General features: G+C 42.9%; 2 protein-coding genes across 4 annotated transcripts in view; one reads left to right on the top strand and one right to left on the bottom strand.

Annotated features, from left to right (window-relative positions):
* Positions 1–6: 6 nt before the first annotated feature.
* Positions 7–19,900, top strand: part of Rgl1 (ral guanine nucleotide dissociation stimulator like 1) — a 255,966-nt gene continuing 236,072 nt past the window's right edge. The window contains exon 1 of one of the 2 annotated variants that reach the window (XM_076547614.1): positions 7–550. The gene's annotated coding sequence lies outside the window, so the exon portion shown is untranslated. The remainder of the gene's footprint in view (positions 551–19,900) is intronic. The other variant, XM_076547615.1, reaches the window with a different exon arrangement.
* Positions 10,254–18,044, bottom strand: Apobec4 (apolipoprotein B mRNA editing enzyme catalytic polypeptide like 4). 2 transcript variants are annotated; one of them, XM_006979929.4, is made up of 2 exons: positions 17,817–18,044; positions 10,254–11,605 (listed from the first exon to the last, which is right to left on the bottom strand). In XM_006979929.4, the coding sequence occupies exon 2, from the start codon at positions 11,573–11,575 to the stop codon at positions 10,502–10,504; it is 1,074 nt and encodes a 357-aa protein (XP_006979991.1). In that variant the 5' UTR covers positions 11,576–11,605; positions 17,817–18,044; the 3' UTR covers positions 10,254–10,501. The 2 variants fall into 2 exon arrangements, with proteins under 2 accessions (XP_006979991.1, XP_015854041.1); XM_015998555.3 differs by having other exon boundaries at positions 17,820–18,044.

The raw sequence follows: 19,900 nt of genomic DNA, 5'->3' as shown, positions 1-19,900 counted from the left end.
GGCGGCGGGCGGACCGGCCAGCCGGCGCAGGAGGCGGCGCGGGGACGCGATTGGCCGGCGGGGGAGCCTCACGTGACGCCCGGGAGGTTCCCATAGAAACGCTTTTCTGCGGTCCAGCCTTGCGGGGGGTCTCGGGTTGGGAGGCGATGGGCACCTGGGGCGCGCGGCCTGGCCTGCTGCCGCCGCCGCCGCCGCCGCCGCTGTCCGGGCCAGAGGCTTGTTGTTGGGCTCCGGTGTGAGGTCTGGGTGACTGGACTCGGGCGTCCGGTGGGATGGACAGGCTGCAGGACCCGGTCCCCTGCAGTCAGCAGGAGTATGAGGCGGAGTGATGCCCAGCTGGGCGCCCGGCACACAACTAGTGATCTGAGCCCTCCCTTCGGACCCAGCGGCGCCCCCGGGGACTGCGTTCCCGAGCTGAGAGCCCCTTCCCGGGTTGGGGATCCCGCAGCCCTGTCGGCGGGAGGTCCCCAAGGACGGAGTCGAGAGGTCACTTCTTACCTGTCAGTGCGGTGTGACAGCGTCGCGGCCGGACCTGCAGACTCTGAACTCGGTATTCTCTCCCATCCGGAGGGTGGGAAGAAAGATGCTTGGGCAGGAGCTGGGGACGGGTGGCGAAAATGGGGCAAACTTGTAGCATTTTGTAGAATCAGTCATCACGTCTTAAAATAAGTAGTTATTTGGAGCAAGAATGCCAGAAGAGGGTGGGCGAGTTAGGCTTTTCGGTGCTGAGGGGAAACAATATGTGCAAGGATGAACAGAAACTGGACTTTCAAGGTTGATATTTATGGTTTAAGGTTCCTGGGAGCCCGTCAATTTGTTATAATCTACATCCCCGTTTGTGAGATCAGAGCTCTTATTGAGGAGGCAGAGGCACTAAGATTAAAGAAATAATAGCTGTGTTCTGTGTATTATGCTGTAGTACAGGTATTTACAGAATTAAATTAATTTGGACGCTTGGCTGTGCCCTGCTTGGATGCAGGTCTACCTGGTTTCACATTTAACAGAAGGTTGCATACGATCCTGTTGTTACCCCCATTCCTCGCTGTCTGTGCTGTATTGAAAAGAGCAGTGGGGTTGGGATCAGGAAACAGCAGCTGAAGTCTCGACTTTCTTAATCTGTGTGATTGAGGCACGTTGCTTAAATTTTGGAACCTCGGTTTTCTTATTGCTAAAATGGGGCTAATGTGCACTTCACAAGTATGTTCCCAGGGTTCAATACGCGGAAATGCTTTTAAAAGACTCTAAAATTCTGCATATATGTGCAACGTATTATTGGCTTTGTCGAAGTGGCTTCATAAATTACCTGATGATATGTCATGTTTTATCTCACCGGTGAAAGAGACCCCAAGATTCTGAAGGGAAGAGTCTAGTTATTCTTATATGTCTTTTTTTCCTATGAAAGATAAGGTATCCAGATTAGGTATTGTCAGTACATGCTTGATGAGTTAGTAAGACATAAAAGGCAATACAATTTTAGAGTCACACCGAGAACAGGGAATCAGTCAGAAGAAGGAGAAAGATCTGAGGATCAAACATTTGTTGAATATAGACATACACACATGTACATTTATGTGTATGTGTTCATGTAGAGAAAGCACTGTAAGTGAAACCCATTCTTTTTCCTTGTGAGGAAGCAATGTGGCATCCCCCTCTAAGTATATCATTTGGTCGATAGGAGTGACATTTCCTTGATTAACATTCACATTGTGAGCTTGTAAAAACTCTTCGTGTCTTAAGACAGCAAAGGAAAAATTTCTACCTGCCAGAAATACTTGTTTTTAAAGTCAGATGCTGAAGTATAAGATCATTATCATGATGATGGCATTATGTAACTTAGAATAAAGATTTGTTTAAATATTTTTTTTTCTGTTCCAATCTTGTGTAACTTCCATAAAAGCTACACAGCATACTCTTTTGGATGTTAAAGCTGATTGTACTTTTTGTTCTTTTCAATCGAGATTTTCTTTGAAGGGAAAATTAAACACTAGACGCACTGTTGAGAGCAAATGGAAACAAGGATTTAAGAGCTAACACAGCCCTGAGCTCAAGTCTGGTTTTTTCCTATTGTCTTACTTGAATAATTTTTTGTTTTCTTATTTTAGAACTGGGGAGGAATCCTGGGGTAGGAATCAACTTAATGGAACAGTGAGAACTAAAAAAAAAAAAAAAAAAAAAAAAAGAAAGAAAAAGAAAAAAGAAAAAAGAAAATCAGTTGTTCAAGCATGTAATTATCTTGATTGCTGATTTTCGGTCCGTGTGTGGATTGTGTTAACTGCGACAGTGTTTTGTTGTTGTTTGTTTGTTTTGTTTTCTGTTTTATTTTTTAAAGTAGTGCCTCATAGTGAACAAAGTGCCTAGGATGTAGTGGGTAGTAATGATCTCACAAATTAATCCCAAAGTAACAGTTAGAAATTAGTATTTTAATGGATACATTAATTACTTCCTTACCTCTCATTGGCCAACATATAAATCTTTACAAGATTTAAAGGAAATGTTTGTCTCTGAAGAAACCTGTTCTTAATTTGTCTTCTAATTAGAAAATGTACAGTTCTTGTAAATGCTAAATTTTTACTGTTACCCATGATACGTAGTCATCTTAGGTGATTTTATTCTCTTTGGGTTTTTGAAATGCTTTCCTCTCATATAAAGGATTTGCTGGGTTTAAGATGTATTTATTATGCAAATAATTAGGTTGTCCTCAACATTAAACGAGACTGAGTTTTAATTTCCTGAGATTAACTGCTGCTTCTGTAGCTCCTTTTTCTGTGATGTTGCAAAGAGCCGAGGATCAGGGCCAGTGAGCTGGCACAGCTGGTGAAGACCCTTGCTGTGACAAGCTGAGTTCGATCACTTCAATCCACACGGTGGCAGGAGAGGACTAACTAGAAAATGCACATGTGCACTGTGGCTTGTGTAGGTGTGAGTGTGTATGTGTGCGTGTCTCCTCCACTCCCATGTATGTGAGGAAGAAAAGGCCAAGGACCTAATGAGGTGGTCTTATGAGGCCACTTTTAGATGTCTTAAGCCAAGTACTCTACCTTCTCTGTGCTCTTTTCTCACAAACTCTTACCACTAAATATTTAAAAAAAAAAATTCATTGAGCTCTGGATCACAGAACTATTGCTTTTTTATTATTTGAGGTGAAAAATGACCGTTAAAGCTAAGGATATCGATCAGTGATGGAGTGCTTATACTTACTTGGTATACATGATACTTTGGGGCTAGTACCTCAAAACAAAAGTTGGACTTTGTTAATCAAATCTGTCAAGCTTGTACTATAATATAAAGTCAATGAATTTCAGTTCTGGTAATGATAGGTTAATAACAATTGTTCTCAACATAACCACTACAGTATAAAATTTTAGTGTGTTTTCCATATGGTATGCTGCAGTTTTTTGTTTGTTTGTTTGTTTTTTGTTTTTTGTCTTTGTAGACCAGCCTGGCCTCGAACTCACCAAGATCTGCCTGCCTCTGCCTCCCGAGTGCTGGGATTAGAGGCGTGCCGCCGCCGCCGCCGCCGCCGCCGCCGCCGCCGCCGCCGCCACCACCACCACCACCACTGGACTACTGTGCTGTAGTTTAATGCTCCTACTAATACACAAATCAACTTATATTGAAACCATACCCCTCAAAATTCTAAGTGTTTTCTTTGTGATTAGTTCTAGTTTTACATGCTTTTATGATTATACAGTGAAGTGCAGCAGAAAGTTTAGTGATTTGATTGTGGAACCTTTATATATTTGTACATAAAAGATTTTAACTGTCAATCTGTACTCTTAGGTATGTGTGTATACATGAATATATGGATGCTTGCATATGTTTGTACATGTGGGAAGTCAGAGGTCAATGTTGGCTGGTTTCTTCTATTCCTCTCCACTTTATTTTTGAGACAGGGTCTTTTATTAAGCCTGGAGCTCACCAATTCCACAAGACTGTCTAGACAGCAGGTCACAGGGATTCTCCTGTCATTGCCTCCCTGGTGCTGGGATTACAGGCCCAGCTTTTATGTGGGTGCTGGGGATCCAAATCCAGGTCCTCGTGTTCGGGCAGCAAGTACTTTATCAACTGAACCGTCTCCCCAGAAAGACTCTTCCAGAGAAGCAGCTTAGTGTCAAAAGGATAAACCTTGCTTTTTAAGCATTGTAGTGAATGAGATGTCAACTATTTATGATGATATATGGATTTTAAAATACATTATTCAGGCTGGAGAGATGGTTGAGCAGTTAAGAGTATGGACTGTTTTTTGCAGAGGATCCAAATTTGGTTCCCAGCTCTCACATCAGGCATCTCACGCCCCACCAGCTCCAGGATATTTGACATCTTCTAGAATCTGTGGACACCTTTAGTCACATGTGTTCATAATCTCATCCTATATATGTATATATGACCTAGTGTGTTCTCTGACTGAGATGGCATAGAGGTCAGCGGGCTATACAGTACATGTGACATCCCCCTAAGGAAGAGTTCCATGAACTGGGAGCTAGAGAGGGAGAGTCTGGGACAGGCATTCTGGGGGATTTGGGTGAGGTCTGCTACCACAGAGAGCAAAAAGGTCTTCAGGTCATTAACAGTATCCACTCCCAGCTTTCTGTGCAGGAAAACAGGTATTTTATCTCCTCCATTGAGGAGAGGGCCTGTGTGTTTAACATTCCTGGTTTCCCTAGTGACCTGTGGACGAAAGACCTTTGTCCCCCAACATTCTTACTATTAACTAGGTAAACAAAGTATTAAAAGCCAATTCTTTTCTCCTTTAATCTGATTATCAAAATACTAACATTTTTGTTATATGCAATAAATTCCAGGCTGGGGAGATGGCTCAGTCAGTAAAGTGCTTGCCTTGCAAGCAGAAGGACCCGAGTTCGATTCTCAGAACCCACGTAAAGATCTGGACATAATAGAGTGCTTGTAAACCCCCGTGCTAGGGGGACGGAGACGGGCAGATTGCTGGGCTTCTGAGTTAGATGAGCACAGGCCAGTGAGAGGGCCTGTCCCCCTCATCCCGCAGTGGAGGCAGGGCTGGAGAGATGGCTCAGACGTCAGGAGTGCTTCTCTCTTTCGTAGAGGACCTGAGTTTGGGTCTAAGTGGGGTAGATCAGAACTACCTGTAACTCTAGCTCCAGGGATCCGAGACCTCTGACCTCTCATACAGTCAGCACACATGTGCACACACAACACGCACGCACGCACGCACGCACACACGCAATTAAAGTCTTTTAACAAGCAGAACTTAAAAATTCAGAACAATATATGTGGGCAGCGACTGGGGAAGGACACCTGAGACTGACCTCTGGCTCTACCTGTATTGTACACAGGTGAGTGAGCAGTGGCCCTCCATGTGTACCTGCACACACAGGCGCATATATACACACCAACACAGCTACATGCATGTGCACCTCCCTCCCACACCCACACTCACAGTTTGCCATCATAACTCTTGAAATGCACAGGTATTTGGTGTTAAGCACATTCCCACTGTTGTGCAGTCTCAACCACCATCCATCATTTTACAGAACTGAGCCTCTAGACCCATTAAACAATAACTTCCTACTTCCTCCTGCTTCCAACACCTGACAAATATCAAATTCCTAGGAACTGGAGTTACAGATGGTTGTGAGCTGCCATTTGAGTGCTGGGAATTGAATTTGGATCCTCTGTAAGAACAGCCAGTGCTCTTAATAACTGGGCCAACTCTCTGGCCTCAAGGTTCCATTTTATGCAACAAATATCACATTTTGTTTACCCACTCATGTGTCAAGGGACACTTGGTTTATTTTCTTATAGCTTTAGGGTAATATGTTATTGTAAATGTGGGTTCATAAATGCCTCAAGTTTTTACTTTCAGTTCTTAGAGGTATATAAGAAGTGAGTTTATATGGTAGTTTTCCTTTGCTTTATTTTTTCCTTTTTTTTTAAAAAAAACAAAACAAGTGCTTTTAATTTTAACAAAATTTAAATAAAACGAGTCCACATTCCAGTTCCTTGGATCCCCTATTTGGTACACCACAGAATCAGACAGTTCTGGGATCTATCTATATTTGGTATGTGGTGGTGGTTGGAGGGGAGTGGGGGAAATGGAAAGCCAAAGTTTGGCATCTAGAACCACCTGAGATTTCCCAACCTAGATTGTGCAGGGCACTTGGCTTCCTGAGTCTAGAAGATGGCTCTTGGCAGTATAGTTTGAGCAGAATTGCTGAGAAGTCACAAGGAGGTACTGATGGCCACTGGGTTTCCCAGATGTCACATACCATTAGGGAAATGCTGAAGAATGGAACATGGGCTCTGCAGTCAGACATGGATTTGACTATCGGCTCAGTCACCAGGACTTGATGCTCAGGCCGTTACAAGTTCTCTGTGGTACTGTCTTTTCGGGTATTATAGTAACACATACTTCGTAGGATTATGGGAGGGATTGAATGAGTTAATATATAAGTGCTTAAAATACCTGGCATACGACTCACAGTAAATGTTGGATAGTAATAGTATTAATCAGTGTGAGTTACCATGTGGCTTTCCTTAGAGCCTTGAAAATGAGATGAATGGGATTATATTCTATGAACTAAGCTTTTTGCTAAACTATATGTACTATGAATAAAAGATGCCTAGCAGAGGTCTGGCAAGATAGCTCCCTTGTTAAAGGCTGAGGCTTATATGTACACACAAGAAGTCAAGGTATGTAGCAGAAATGTAAAGAAATAGATTTACTCTCGGGTCAGGTTAGTAGGATTAGACTGTAACTTGATGAAATGTATTGAATATCAAAAAAGCTGGTTGTGGTGCCTCATCCCTGTAATCCCACATTCAGGAGGCTGATGTGGGAAGAGCTGGAGGCCAACCTGGGTTCGAGCCACTGCTACGACAGCCTGGGTCACAGAGTGAGGATGTCTCATCAGCATCACCATCAACAGATGTCAATAGAAAATCAGTATACTAGACACAGCAGTCGTCAGCCGTAGACTGTGTTGTCTCTCGCAGGCTGCATCTCCCCAAACACTCAGAGGACAGAAGCTCCTGCACATACCTCATTAGTTCACCGCAGATGACAGATGCCTATCTCCAAACAAGTGCAGAATCGGACAGCACAGACATTAAACTCATGCAGTTAGCTGCTTGACTCCACATTCAAATCCAGCAAGCTTCTGATTATAATATGCATGAGAAGACTGTGGAAGCTGGGTGATTCCAATATTTGTGTGCATATCCAGATGTAAATCCCACTGGAAACCAATTCATTAGTTGTCTTTACATGTTAGTCTAGGGAGAGTTGTAAATCTTTCAGGCTCTGACCTAGATCCATTCTTTTCGTATTGACTGAATAGGGAGTTGGGCCTACAAAGTTGAGAGTCGAACTCTGAACCAGATTGAAGGAAGCGTCCTTCCACTCACCTTTTTTGGTTTCTTGGATTACACCCACATGCCTTTTTTCAGATTTGTGTCGCTGATTTAATACGTTATTTTATTTATTTGGAATTTCCTATTGTGTGGTGAAAGTGATGTAATTTTTTTTTCTTAGAGTCTGTCTATGTAGCCCTGGCTATCCTGGAACTCTCTATGTAGACCCCGCTGACCTTGACTTCACAGAGTTCCACCTGCCTCTGCCTCTTGAGTCACCATGCCTGGCTGATGGTGATAATCTTAAACATCACCATTACCATTTTGCTGAAGAGGGTCACATCATCTAAACTTGTCTCTCTCCATCTCTGGGCCAGCTTACGTGACCAGGAACCCACTGTGTAGTGAGTGAGCAAGACATGGCCCTGTGTGTAGAGCTCTCTCCTCGGAAAAGTCGCTCTGCTCTATGTTTTCTTAAAGAAGGCGGAGCTCAAAAGTTCCTTGAAAACAAGCTACTTCAGGAATCTAGCTCAGTCAGGAGAATGCTTGCTAGTGTGCACAAGGCCCTGAGTTCAATACTGAGTACCCCATCACCTGGATCATGGTGGTGCATGTCTTAATCTCAGTGCTTGGGAGGTGGAGGTAGGATTCTCAGCTCCTGCACACTGCCGCCATGCTCCCCACCATGATGATAACAGACTGAACCTCTGAAACTGTAAGCGAGACACTTCAATCAAATGTTTTCTTTGTAAGAGTTGCTGTGGTCATGGTGTCTCTTCACAGCAATAAAAACTCCAACTAAGACACAGGCCTATCTAATTAGTTAGAAAATGTAATGATCAAGGGCACTGTCTTATAGTTCTGTCAACATTTCCTCTCTTGTTATATACCATTGAAATCCAAATTCATTGGAAAGTCAAGTTCATAGCTTGCAGACACTCTGTAACCCGATGGATGTTGTGGTCTACTGCACCACTTCGAAGATTGGTTTCATGGCAATGGTTGTAGCTTTTTAATTTGGCAGAAGAGGTGCTGGCGAATCCAATTCAGGGCCTTATTGTGTTCGACATGTGCTATGGAGTAGGACCCTCAGCCCTGGCTTTATTCTAATAATAATCAGAAATGCCAAATTTGTTACGTTTGTGTCTTTCCCCCCCCAAACATAGCATTCCAATTTGTGGACAAAAGATTTCATAATTTAATGATAAACTTCAACATATCTTTTTAAATAATAATTACTGTATACCCATGATAAAATTATATTCAATTACTTTGTTCAAATCTGCAGGCTAAAGACAGAAATTTTTCTTTAAAGATTTTATTCATGTTTATTTTAATCACAATTTAAATTTCTATTCCTAAGGCAGTTTTTTTCTTTCTTTCTTATCTCCTCCTCCCTCTTTATGGAATGTTATGGGATTTAATGTTACTATTAGCATATTACCTTATTAGGGTAGCATGACTTTATATAGAGATTTTATAGAGTCAACTTGGACTCTGTATACAAAAATGTAATAGGAATTTGCATTTGAACGCACTTTTTCTATAGTATGTATTTACATATTTCCAAGGGACACATGAAGCCAAAAAAGTGGATTATAATAAGCAAAGTCAGTTAAGTGGCTCAGAGGGTTAATCAAGGAAAAATTCTTTTTTTTTTTTTTTTTTTTTTGGTTTTTCAAGACGGTTTCTCTGTGTAGCTTTATGCCTTTCCTGGAACTCACTTGGTAGCCCAGGCTGGCCTCGAACTCACAGAGATCCGCCTGGCTCTGCCTCCCAAGTGCTGGGATTAAAGGCAGAAAAATTCTTAAAAGAAGTATGTTTTGAAGAATTTAAGAGAAGATATATATATACACACACACACAAAGAAGAAGAAGAAGTCAGGAAAAGGAAAGAAATACACTTGTATTAATAGAAGAGGGATAATGGTAACATACAACCAAAGCTATCCCATGGAGGTGGTTAAGCAGGCACCTGCCCAGAATGGATAAGGGATGTTGTGGAGCGGTGATTGGTGAATTTATTGAGACGGAGTCAACGTGCTACCTACATCTTGAGTGGATATTGTGTTATATGTCACAGGAGAAAGAAGAGAGAGAAGGAGGGAGAAAGGGAGAGGAAGGAAAGGGGGAGAGGGAGGGAGGGAAGGAGAGAGAGAGAGAGAGAGAGGGAAAGAGGGATGGGGGGAGAGAACTTGATTGATTTAGAGTACTCTATAGGAAATTGCTATCTTGATGAGATAAGGAAATAAAGAATCTTAGAAGCCATCAAGAGAGGTGTGGAGTTTGGTATAGTACTTGATGGAGGGTGCCTTTGAAGATTCTCACCCATCATCCTGCCTGTGTGATCTACTCAGGAGGGAGAGCTCTAAGACAGAAAGATCAAACTGAGTAGTTGGCTAGGTTTAAAAAAATCAGTTTTTGTAGCCATATGTAATCAATTTGCAGAAGAGCTTTTACCCACATAAAACAATTTTGAATCACTTTAGAAAAAAAATGGGCTGCCCCAAAGTCTTCTGACCATAGTCAACAATCAATGGAAAATCACTGCTTTGCCCCGAGATAGCACTTGACGCCAGTAACTTGGGGTGCTCTCTGATTTTACAGTGTATTTTTATACTGAAACCAGTTTAGGAAGTTATTTAGTCCTTGTCCTTTTTGGAAGGGTGATGTGGGTAGGCTAGAGTAGAGACACTCCTTTTCTGCCTCAAAACATTTATTTTGGGGCTGGAGAGATAGCCTAGCAGTTAACAGCACTGGCTTGTCTTCCAGAAGACCTGGGTTCAATTCCCTCCCATAGCCGCTTACCACCACCTATAACTCCAGTCTCAGAGGATCTGATGTCCTCTTCTGGCCTCCAAGGGCACTGTATACACATGATCCAAGACATACATGCAGGCAAAATCATCACACACATACAAATAATAAAATAAAAATTTAGAAAAACATTTATTTTGTTAGTTTCTTTCAGAAAGAGACATAAAGTACTTATGCTAACATTTTGGATTATGTTAAAAATAGTATTGTTTATAGTAGCTTCTGTAGTAAATAATCATGTTTTACTTTTATTACATCAATTTATTCCCATCTCGGTTAGACCTAGGAAGGAGAATGTCCACATTTTTTATTGTCTACTAAATCCTTTGGCAAGTGTTTGGCTTGATAAGATCAGTTTATTTCTTCCATTTCTTTTTGTTCTTTTCATTTGCCTCCTTGCTGCTTCCAGCCCGGTTTGTGGCTTCCGCCTCCTCCACTGGTCTGCCCAAGCGAGGGTTTCTGAGGTCTTTGGCCTCAAGTGATGACAGTGGAGGCATATTCAGGTGCCTTACCACGTTCCTGGGTTTCTGGGCGTTTTGAGCCCCCTGGATTGGTGGGAGATCTTTGTGAGGCACCAGGAGGAAAACCACAGGAGTTCTGGGGTCCTGACTCAGGTTGGGTTGTCCAGGATCAGCATTGTTTAAGGGGTGGTTTTCAAAAGCTGCCCAAACTTTTATGTTCTGATTCTCTTTGCGCTGTCTCTGAAGAACATCGATAAAATAAGGCTTCACTCCTGTTATGGAGTTTATTTCATAAGCATTGTACCTGTCAGCCATTATCCTCCCAGCTATAAAGGGCCGCAGAACAGTTGATCCCCAGACACCACTAACAAAATTTTCGAGAATAGAATGCCAAATATCACCACTTATCGGACTCAAAGTGACCTGGGGCCATAAGCCAGCCAAGTTCCGAAGAGCCTCACGGTTCCATGCTGAGGTAGGAAATTGGTTCTCAGTATGATAGAGCTGAGAAAAGAACACATTAAGAGTGACCCCCGGATACGTCATCAGGAAGTTGTACATTTTGTTGATGCAGCAGTGGTTATCCTCATTACAAGGGGAGTGGTTGGAATACAGAATGATGTGTCTAATGGTGCTGTTATGAGAGATGGCTGAGTCAAGGTAACCATTACTCTCGAAGAGCATTGACTCTGGGTGCCTCTGATTCCCGGTGCAGTTGCTAGCGTGGCCCTTTTGTATCAGGTTCCCAGAGGAACTTCTCAGCTCATAAAATGTGAGGTGTTTTGTTTGAGGGTATGTTGACCATGGGAATCCAAAAATCTGCTGAAATTCTGTGTAGGGTACTCTTGCTTCTTCTCCTGTCCGAATGTGGTAAGGGCAGTTGATGCAGTCTAGAGAGAAGCTCAGCCAGTAATAAGGTTTGACGATTGTTCCACCGTATGTTAGGTACTCCTCATACAGTGGCTCCATTGCTAATTTTATTGTCGTCTAGCTGCAGATCTAAACAAGGAGGAAAAATTAGACATGAAACGATAGCAGGAAAAACTGAAGACAATGCATACATACATTTACCAAGCCCTGGTTTCCTGTACGGAAGCTAGCATGATCCCCACAATCACCACGGAAGCATTGCAGCCTAAAAGTGAGCTATATGAGGAGGTTACAGAGTTCAAGATGCGGTTTTCCTCATTGAGACTCTAGTAGGGGGTGGTGAGGGAGACTAAAGAGAAATGCAGAATATACTAAAGAGAAATGCAGAACTTACCTGTTTCGTAGATACCATTCTGTAGAGCAAATGGGTTAACAGTAAGTTCTAGAAACAAACTGCCTAAATTCCAGGCTGGGCTGTTCTGCATCCCAGCTTAGTGGTCTTTGGTAGATTCTTTAGCCTCTGGAGTACAGTTTCCCTGTCGGCAGAGATGATCATAGTACCTACTCATAAGGTTGTCTTGGGATTGAATAATATCATGATATAATGAATATCTGGATCTCTGTGAGTTCGAGGCCAGCCTGGTCTACAGAGCGAGATCCAGGACAGGCTCCAAAGCTACACAGAGAAACCCTGTGTGGGGGATAAAAAAGCAAAAGCAACCAAAGAACAAAAAACAAACAAACAAATAAATATCAATTGCTTTACTGTGTGTGAGACATGACTCAACCAAAATTAGCTCTTGGTGGCAACAGCACACATCCCAGATCATCTTGTCGTCCCTACATATGAAAGCCCAAGGAAGTAAGCAGGCTTTCGTTCTGGTCAGGATTTCTTTCCTTTACTCTATCTGGATGTGGTAGTGGCTGATGTGCCCATATATACGGGATACAGGTTTTGAGTGTGTTCACCTGAATGAGCTGTTTCTTAAAACCGAGTGTGTTCACCTGAATGAGCTGTTTCTTAAAACCGTTGGCAGTAACCTGAAGATGTTACCTTTTTCAGAATTGCCTCGGGGTCAGTTTTGCTCAAGGTTAGAGACTTCTGGAAGTACCACTTCTGTATTGTTTGTTGTGTATTGTTTGGCTTGTGGGCACACATTCATTCGTAGCTGAGGGTTTATTTTTCAGTTGGTGGGCCTTGTTAGAGGGATTTCAAAAATTCCTACAATGCAAACAACATACTGTTTCTTTAGAATATAGGAAATCTGGTTCCTGGGATGTTCAATCCCAAATGTTGAGATCCTTCAGTAATGGCCATTCTTTTAAAAATATTTTTCAAATTATTATTATTATTATTTTATCTAGGGCATTATGATGTAGTTGTTAAAGCATTTTAAACTATTGTATAAGTACCATGTGTTTTTTGTGGCGAATAATTGCATGTACCGATACAAAAAGGGAAAACTCACCAGCTTGTGCTCCTTGTATTACATTTACTGAACATAGGTCTGTTCTTCCGGTCTCTCTCTGTATGTACTGTATTTATTCCACAGGTCATGTTTTATATATACCCTTATTTCTCTTGTAGTGCATCATGGAATTTTCCTGTTATTAAAATTACTTCAGAAAGTAATATTCATGGTTGCTTAGAATTACTATACAACTATAAATTCAAGTTTTTTTTGCCTCTTTTAAAAATTAACAGCATCTTAATGACTATTTGGTGAGTAAATTGTTTCTATGTCTGATTCTCTTCATTTAATGTAGATTATTATGAAGTCATAGTATTAGGCTCACTTTGTAGTTTGTTTCCTAGAAAGGCTAGTTAGTTTTATTGAGTCCCACTTGTCATTATCACTTTAATGATTTGAGAAGTGTGCACTGGAATCATTTGGTTGTTGTGATGTATACCTTTTCTATCCCTAGCAAGCCTGAATGTATCTCACTTGCTTATTGGTCTATAACACTTATTTTTCCATGAACTGTTCTTGATCCATTATCTTCTTTTAAACCTGATGTTTTTCTTTTTCTTTTTCTGTTTTTTTTCAAACAGGGTTTCTCTGTGTAGCTTTGGTGCCTGTCCTGGATCTTGCTCTGTACACCAGGCTGGCCTCGAACTCACAGAGATCCTCCTGACTCTTCCTCCAGAGTGCTGGGATCAAAGGTGTGCGCCACCACTGCCTGGCCTGACATTTTTCTTATTGATTTACAAGAGCTCTTTATGCATCAACAATCTTATGCCTGTCATTTATGCAGATTGCTCAGTGGTTAAGAGTACTTATTGCTCTTCCAGAGTACCTAGGATCGATTGGTTCCTAGCACCCATGTGGTGGCTCACAACTATAACTCGAGGTTCAGGGTGTTTGATGCCCTCTTTGGGCACCAGGTACACATGTGGTACACATACATACATTTATACTTACCAAATAAAAACAAATAAATCTTTAAAAATATTTTAGAGGGGGCAGGCAGATCTCTGTTCAAGGCCAGCCTGGTCTACAGAGTGAGTTCCAGGACAGCCAGGACTACACAGAGAAACCCTGTGTTGGAAAACAAATATAAATAAATAAATAAATTTGTATTTGTATATATATTTACATATATACAAATAATTTGGTTTATAGAGGCTTTTGATTATGTTTGTGTTATTTTCCATTTTATTACACAGGGTTACATAAGGCCATTTTCATACAAGCGTATGATATACTTTGAGCATTCCCCCAATGCTGCTATTTAATTGCATCAACTTCTACATTTTTTTTAAAGATTTATTTATTTATTATGTATACAGTGTTCTGTCTGCATGTATCCCTACAGGCCAGAAGAGGGCACCAGATTTCATTACAGATGGTTGTGAGCCACCATGTGGTTGCTGGGAATTGAACTCAGGACCTTTGGAAGAGCAAGCGGTGCTCTTAACCTCTGAGCCATCTCTCCAGCCCCAACTTCTACATTTTTATGTGGCGAGTCTTTGCTTTGTGATTAATTTTTGTATTCAGAAAAGCCTTTTTTATTAAGCATGATTTAATAGTCCTCATACTTTTTCTAGTATTTATTGATTGATTGGTCGTGTTACTGGGGATGTGCTACCATTGAGCTATATACCCAACCTTTGTTCAGATTTTGGTTCTGTGGGGGATGAAGATTTGAGACAAAAATCTCCTGTAGCCCAGGCTGGCCTTGAAATTGATTGTAGCCAAGAATGGCCTTGAACTCCTGACCCCCTGCCTCTGCTTTCCCCGGTACTGTGATTATAGGCATTCACCATCATTCCAGACCCCACTTTAAAAAAATTGATTTTTTAATTTTTTATTAAGTGGTCCCTGTTAGCCTTGAACTTGGTATGTGGCCCAGGGTAGCCTTGCATTTGTAACCCTCTTGCCTCAGCCTCCTGAGTTCCTGAGTGGTAGAGATACAGACATGCACCTCGGATGAAGCTTAGTGTTTATGGTTTTGTTGTTTACCTCTAACTCTGCTCAGACAGAAAAACAGGTAAAGCAGAAAATACAGTAAACACATCATTTCAATCAAAATACGTTTTTCACTTAGACTTTGAAAAATGAAAAATGCATTTGCTTTAATGGCTTCACAGCTCAGCTATTTATTATTATTGTGTCTCATTTGGAAACATTTTAACACCCTCTCTTCTCGGTTTATTTTCTTTTCTCTCTGTGTGCTCTATGTGTGTACATGTGTGTGGGTGTGCATTCAACAGCACTTCCTCCTGTGGAGGCCAGAGATTGACTCCTTGTATTTTTCTTTATTGATATTAATCTTATTTGAGACAGTGGCTCCTCCCTGCATCTAGAGCTTGCAGTTCCTACACCTTCTGCTGGGATGGCTGGCTAGCCCAAAGCCCCAGGGATCTGACTGCCTTTGCCTCCTGCCAAGCTTTGGGCTCATGGGTGTGCTCCTCCATGACTGATTTTATACATGAGTCTTAGGGATCCAAACTTAGGTTCTCAGGCTTTCCTAGGCTGTACCCACTCAGCTAGCTCTCCAGCAACGTGACGTCACAGTTCAGATAAGCTTAGACACTGCTTTATTTGATCAGACAAAACCTGTGGATTTTGGATGAGAATTTTGTTTTCAAAGCCTTAGGCTAGCTGGAGGGTGAAGTATGGCTTTGTTTATGCTACCATTATCCAAAGGCTGACGTCCCTTCAGTAACTCTGGCACCACAGACTTTAGATCGTAGTTTTTGTTTTCTTGTTTGTTTTGACTATCTAGCTCTGGCTGGCCTGGAACCTGCTGTGTGGACTAGGCTGGCTTTGAACTTGCAGAGGTCCAGTTGCTTCCTGAGTGTGGGCATTAAAAAGGTGTGTGCCACACCTGGCCTACATTGTAGCTTTTTGTTCATCTCTGAAGTTACTTTAATTCACAGGATTGGATGTTTGTTTCAGCTTCCTCCTTAGGGCTACATTTTCCTGATGCAGCAGAATTCCGACGTTTAACATTTCCTACTCCTTGGAATAGCTTTGCTCTGGGAAGCTGGTTCTAACCCGTGGCAGAGTCTTAGATCTTTGGAATCAAAGACTATTTCCTGCTAGTCCTGCACATCAGTCCTCCCTGAACTTCCCAGGCAAACTCTTCAGCCTGTTAACAACACTTGTTAAGACAGCCTAAATTTGTACACTTAAGTATTGTGCCTTTAGTGTGGGTCACTACTGAGTGACATCCAGTTCACTACTGCAATTACAATTCCAGCCCATCAGAGAAAAAGGCTGTGACCCAGGACAAGTGGGGAAAAAAAAAAAAAAACATTGTTTTGTGGTGTGTATAACAGACATGTGTCAGAAAGATTAGCAGGGCCTCTGGGGAGATGGCTCAGGTCGGGTAAAGTGCTTGCTGGGCACGTGAGAGGACCAGGAAATTTGGACCTCCAGAACCCATATAAAAGCATGGCAGCCCATTTGTAATCCTGCAGCCTGAGGGAGACAAGAGAGAATCCTGGGGCAAGCTGGCTAGCCATACTTCCAAACTGGTGGGCTCCAGGTTCAGCGAGAGAGCCTGCCCTCAAAAATGAAGGTGGAGAGCAATTGAGGAAGACACTAGAGTCAGCCTCGGGCCTCCACACTCTTGTACACACAGATGTATACACACCCCACCACATTCCACACAGTATGAACAGGCGCGCGCGCGCGCGCGCACACACACACACACACACACACACACATACTTAAAAAGAGCAGACTGGGAAGAGTTGTGATACCATCAACAGTTGCAAGATAAACTGATACAGACAATTTTTTTTCTCCTTTATGTATCAGTGTTTTGCTCCATAAATGATACATAAAAATACCAAGAAGGCCCCTTCTGCATTCATTCTCATTTTAAAACTGGTGTGAGGAGGTAAGTATATAGCAACCTATAACTGCTGTTAGGAAGCAGGAGGTTGTTAGTCTTTTTGTTGTTGTTGTTGTCTTGAGACAGAATTTCTCTGTGTAACAGTCCTGGCTGACCTGGAACTCGGTCTGTAGCCCAGGCTGGTTCGAACTCACAGAGATCTGCCTGCCTCTGCCTCCCGAGTGCTGGGATTAAAGGCGTGTGCCACCACCGCCCGGCTGAGGTTTTTAGTCTTTTAGACTAGAGGCGGCAACATGGAACCCCCTGAGTACTTTCCCAAACACTGTTATTTCTACCCCTCGCCTGCCTGTGGTCCAGCCTTAGTCAGACACAGTGCATTACTGTCTGGAGGACGTCTTGGGGACCATTGACTTTGGTATAAACGAGGACACTCTGGAGTCTCGTTCTTGTTAATGACTTCTCAGTGACAGCTCTCTGTCCTTTCAGCAGCCTGAAGGGAAGAGAGTCATTCCCTTTAAGCTTTTTCTAGAACTCAAGGTTTATTGTATGAATTTGTTATTGATTATAGACTACTTCTGTCAATAATTTTTGTTATCTGTCTCCTCTGTAGCCTTGACTGGATCACAAGCTAAGTGGGTTTGAACTTGTGTCCCTGGCTACTAGTGTCATCCCTGCGTCGCCCCCCCCCCCCACACTGCTTTATCTGTGCTTGGGACATGTATGTTGCCCTCTGAAGAGCAGATTTGCTGATAGCAAGCAGGAGAGATGTGGGGAGCCCGGGCTGCTGGAGGATTCTTTCTCTCCCAGCCAGTGGCGAGTGGCCCTGGCCTGTGGCCATGGGAGGACAGACTTCCTCGGTTTAGTAAACGGACCACGCTGTGAGGACAGTCTGCTCTCCTTTCAGCCAGCGAGGATCTAGTGAGCACTGCTAAGACACAGTTCGCACTGGAGTAATTGGAGAATGGAGTTTGCCCTTCCCAATCTGTGCACAATCTGCTCGGAGCTAAAAACAAATGTTAGCAGTTATAATTACCACCGTTTTGTCTCCAGGCTTGGATCACACTCCAGGTGTTAGAGGCGCTGGTCTTCTTTGTTTCCTTCTTGAAGTCCCATGCCCTGTTTCACGAAGATTCAGAGGGCATTTGTGCCATGAAGAGTCTCCTCTGGTACCATGTCAGGACTCCTGCTGTTTCTAGTAGTTCTTTTAATTTTTCTGGCCCAAGTTTGTCCTTGCCGAGGTGTGGCTGCCTCTAAGAACACTGTTGAATTGGTGCCATGGTAACGTTTGGAAAGTAGCTACTGCTAGGATACGGCTCTGACACTTATTACTTTATTTGCATATCAAACCACCTGTTCCGAAGATGAAAATATACACGACTGCTTACTTATTCCAGTCTGGATAAAAGAGTGAGAGCTAACTGTTTAAGTGGATGTGTTGAATTTTTTTCTCCCGGTGACTGTAAGAATAAAACCTAAGGTCCTCTTCTCAGCCTCTTCTGTTACATCTAGAATAGATTCGGGGTTCACTTCATGAACAAGATTTGGGGTTTCTATTGTCTGTGCAGGCGCTCGGGTCCACTCCCCGGGAGGTCTGCCTTTCTCTGACGGTAAGCTGACTTGACTTTGGAAAGACATCCAGTTTGGACAAAGGGACCCATACTCCACAAAGGGAACCTTTTCTCTTGTAACATTAAAAAAGATTTATTTTATATGTATGAGAATTTTGATTGTTTGTATATGTACCACGTACACGCAGTATCTGAGGAAGCCAGAAGGGTGAGTTTGTACTCCTGGAACTGCAGTTACACACCATTGTGAGCCAGCAGATGGATGCTGGGAACTGGACCCAGGTCCTCTGCAAGATCAGCAGGTGCTCTTGACCGCTAAGCCATCTCTCCAGCCCCCAAAGGGGAGTTCTTGATCCTGTCTAAATGAGTTTGGGAAGTGCCAGCACTTGCCATTCTCTAAGAGGTCCCCTGGGGGACTCTTGCTGTTGTATGTGTGGCTCCCTTCATTTTAAGACAAGCTCTGCTCCTGGCGGCAGTGGCCCTTTCTCTTCACCCTTCTCCACTTCCGCCTGGCCTCTCTTTACCCCTCACCCTCTCTCAGACACCAGGATCCGGCTAGCTGTGATCCACTGTGCTCTTTCCCCTTGTTCCTCCTCAGGCCACTGGAGGGAGGGAGTGACCCTTCTCTGCGTGTTTCTATTGGCTACTGCTAAGCTTTTAAGCATGGGCACTAACTCCCCAGGGAGAGCGAGTCCCCAGAAGCCCCTTCTGCCTCTGGTATTAGTGTCACTTGTGACTTGTTTCCGTTGACAGACTTTGGTGGTCACTGCCAGCAGCCCTCTCCCTGCCATGGGGCTCCTTGGAGCTGGACACGTTATCGTGGGGTCTGTGCTTTCCTCAGCGAGTGTGTCCAGTCACCTCCCCCCCTGGTGTCCTTGGCACGTGTGCTGTCGCACCCCATCCTGCCCACCTTTTGCCCTTGTTGTTTCTGCTTTTGTGTTAGGAACAGCATCTCACTGTGGTAGTATTGTGTTCCCCAAAATATTGTGCACCCTAATAAATTTATCTGGGGTCAGAGAACAAACAGCCACTAGATACAGAGGCTAGAAAATGGTGGTACACACACCTTTAATCTAAACAAATTACTTTAAAGAGTGGTAATTTTAGAAAGCTGTTGGGATGCTTATGTAGTAAAAAGGTATTAGGTGTGTAAGAGGCTCCAGTCAAGGTAGGAAAAGGAGGTGACAAGCCCCATGATCTCTGTATGATTGGCCACCTCAGTGTGTCCTGCACCTTCAGTGCTGGGTTGGATACTCGGGAAATCAAGTCCTAAAGGGAGTTAAACCAGAAGAAGCAGGAAACATGAACCTCGTAATACCACCCAGTCGTGTATTGGGGTGGTTTTAGGAAGTTCAATTATATTAAAAATATATATCAAAATTCGAATTATCACCCAACAGTGGAACATTCATATGTGTAATGATCAGGCTAACTGGTATAACCATCACTACAAGTCTTTATTATTTCCTTGTGTTGGGAAATTCAAGTCCCCACACAATTTTGCAGCACACAATTAATTGCCGCTAACCCTGGTATATTGTACTGTGCT

Source organism: Peromyscus maniculatus, chromosome 11 (genome assembly GCF_049852395.1).
Source record: "Peromyscus maniculatus bairdii isolate BWxNUB_F1_BW_parent chromosome 11, HU_Pman_BW_mat_3.1, whole genome shotgun sequence".
Taxonomy (NCBI): Eukaryota; Metazoa; Chordata; class Mammalia; order Rodentia; family Cricetidae; genus Peromyscus; species Peromyscus maniculatus.
The sequence above is the reverse complement of the archived record's forward strand: the minus strand, read 5'-3'. Positions and strand labels throughout refer to the sequence as shown.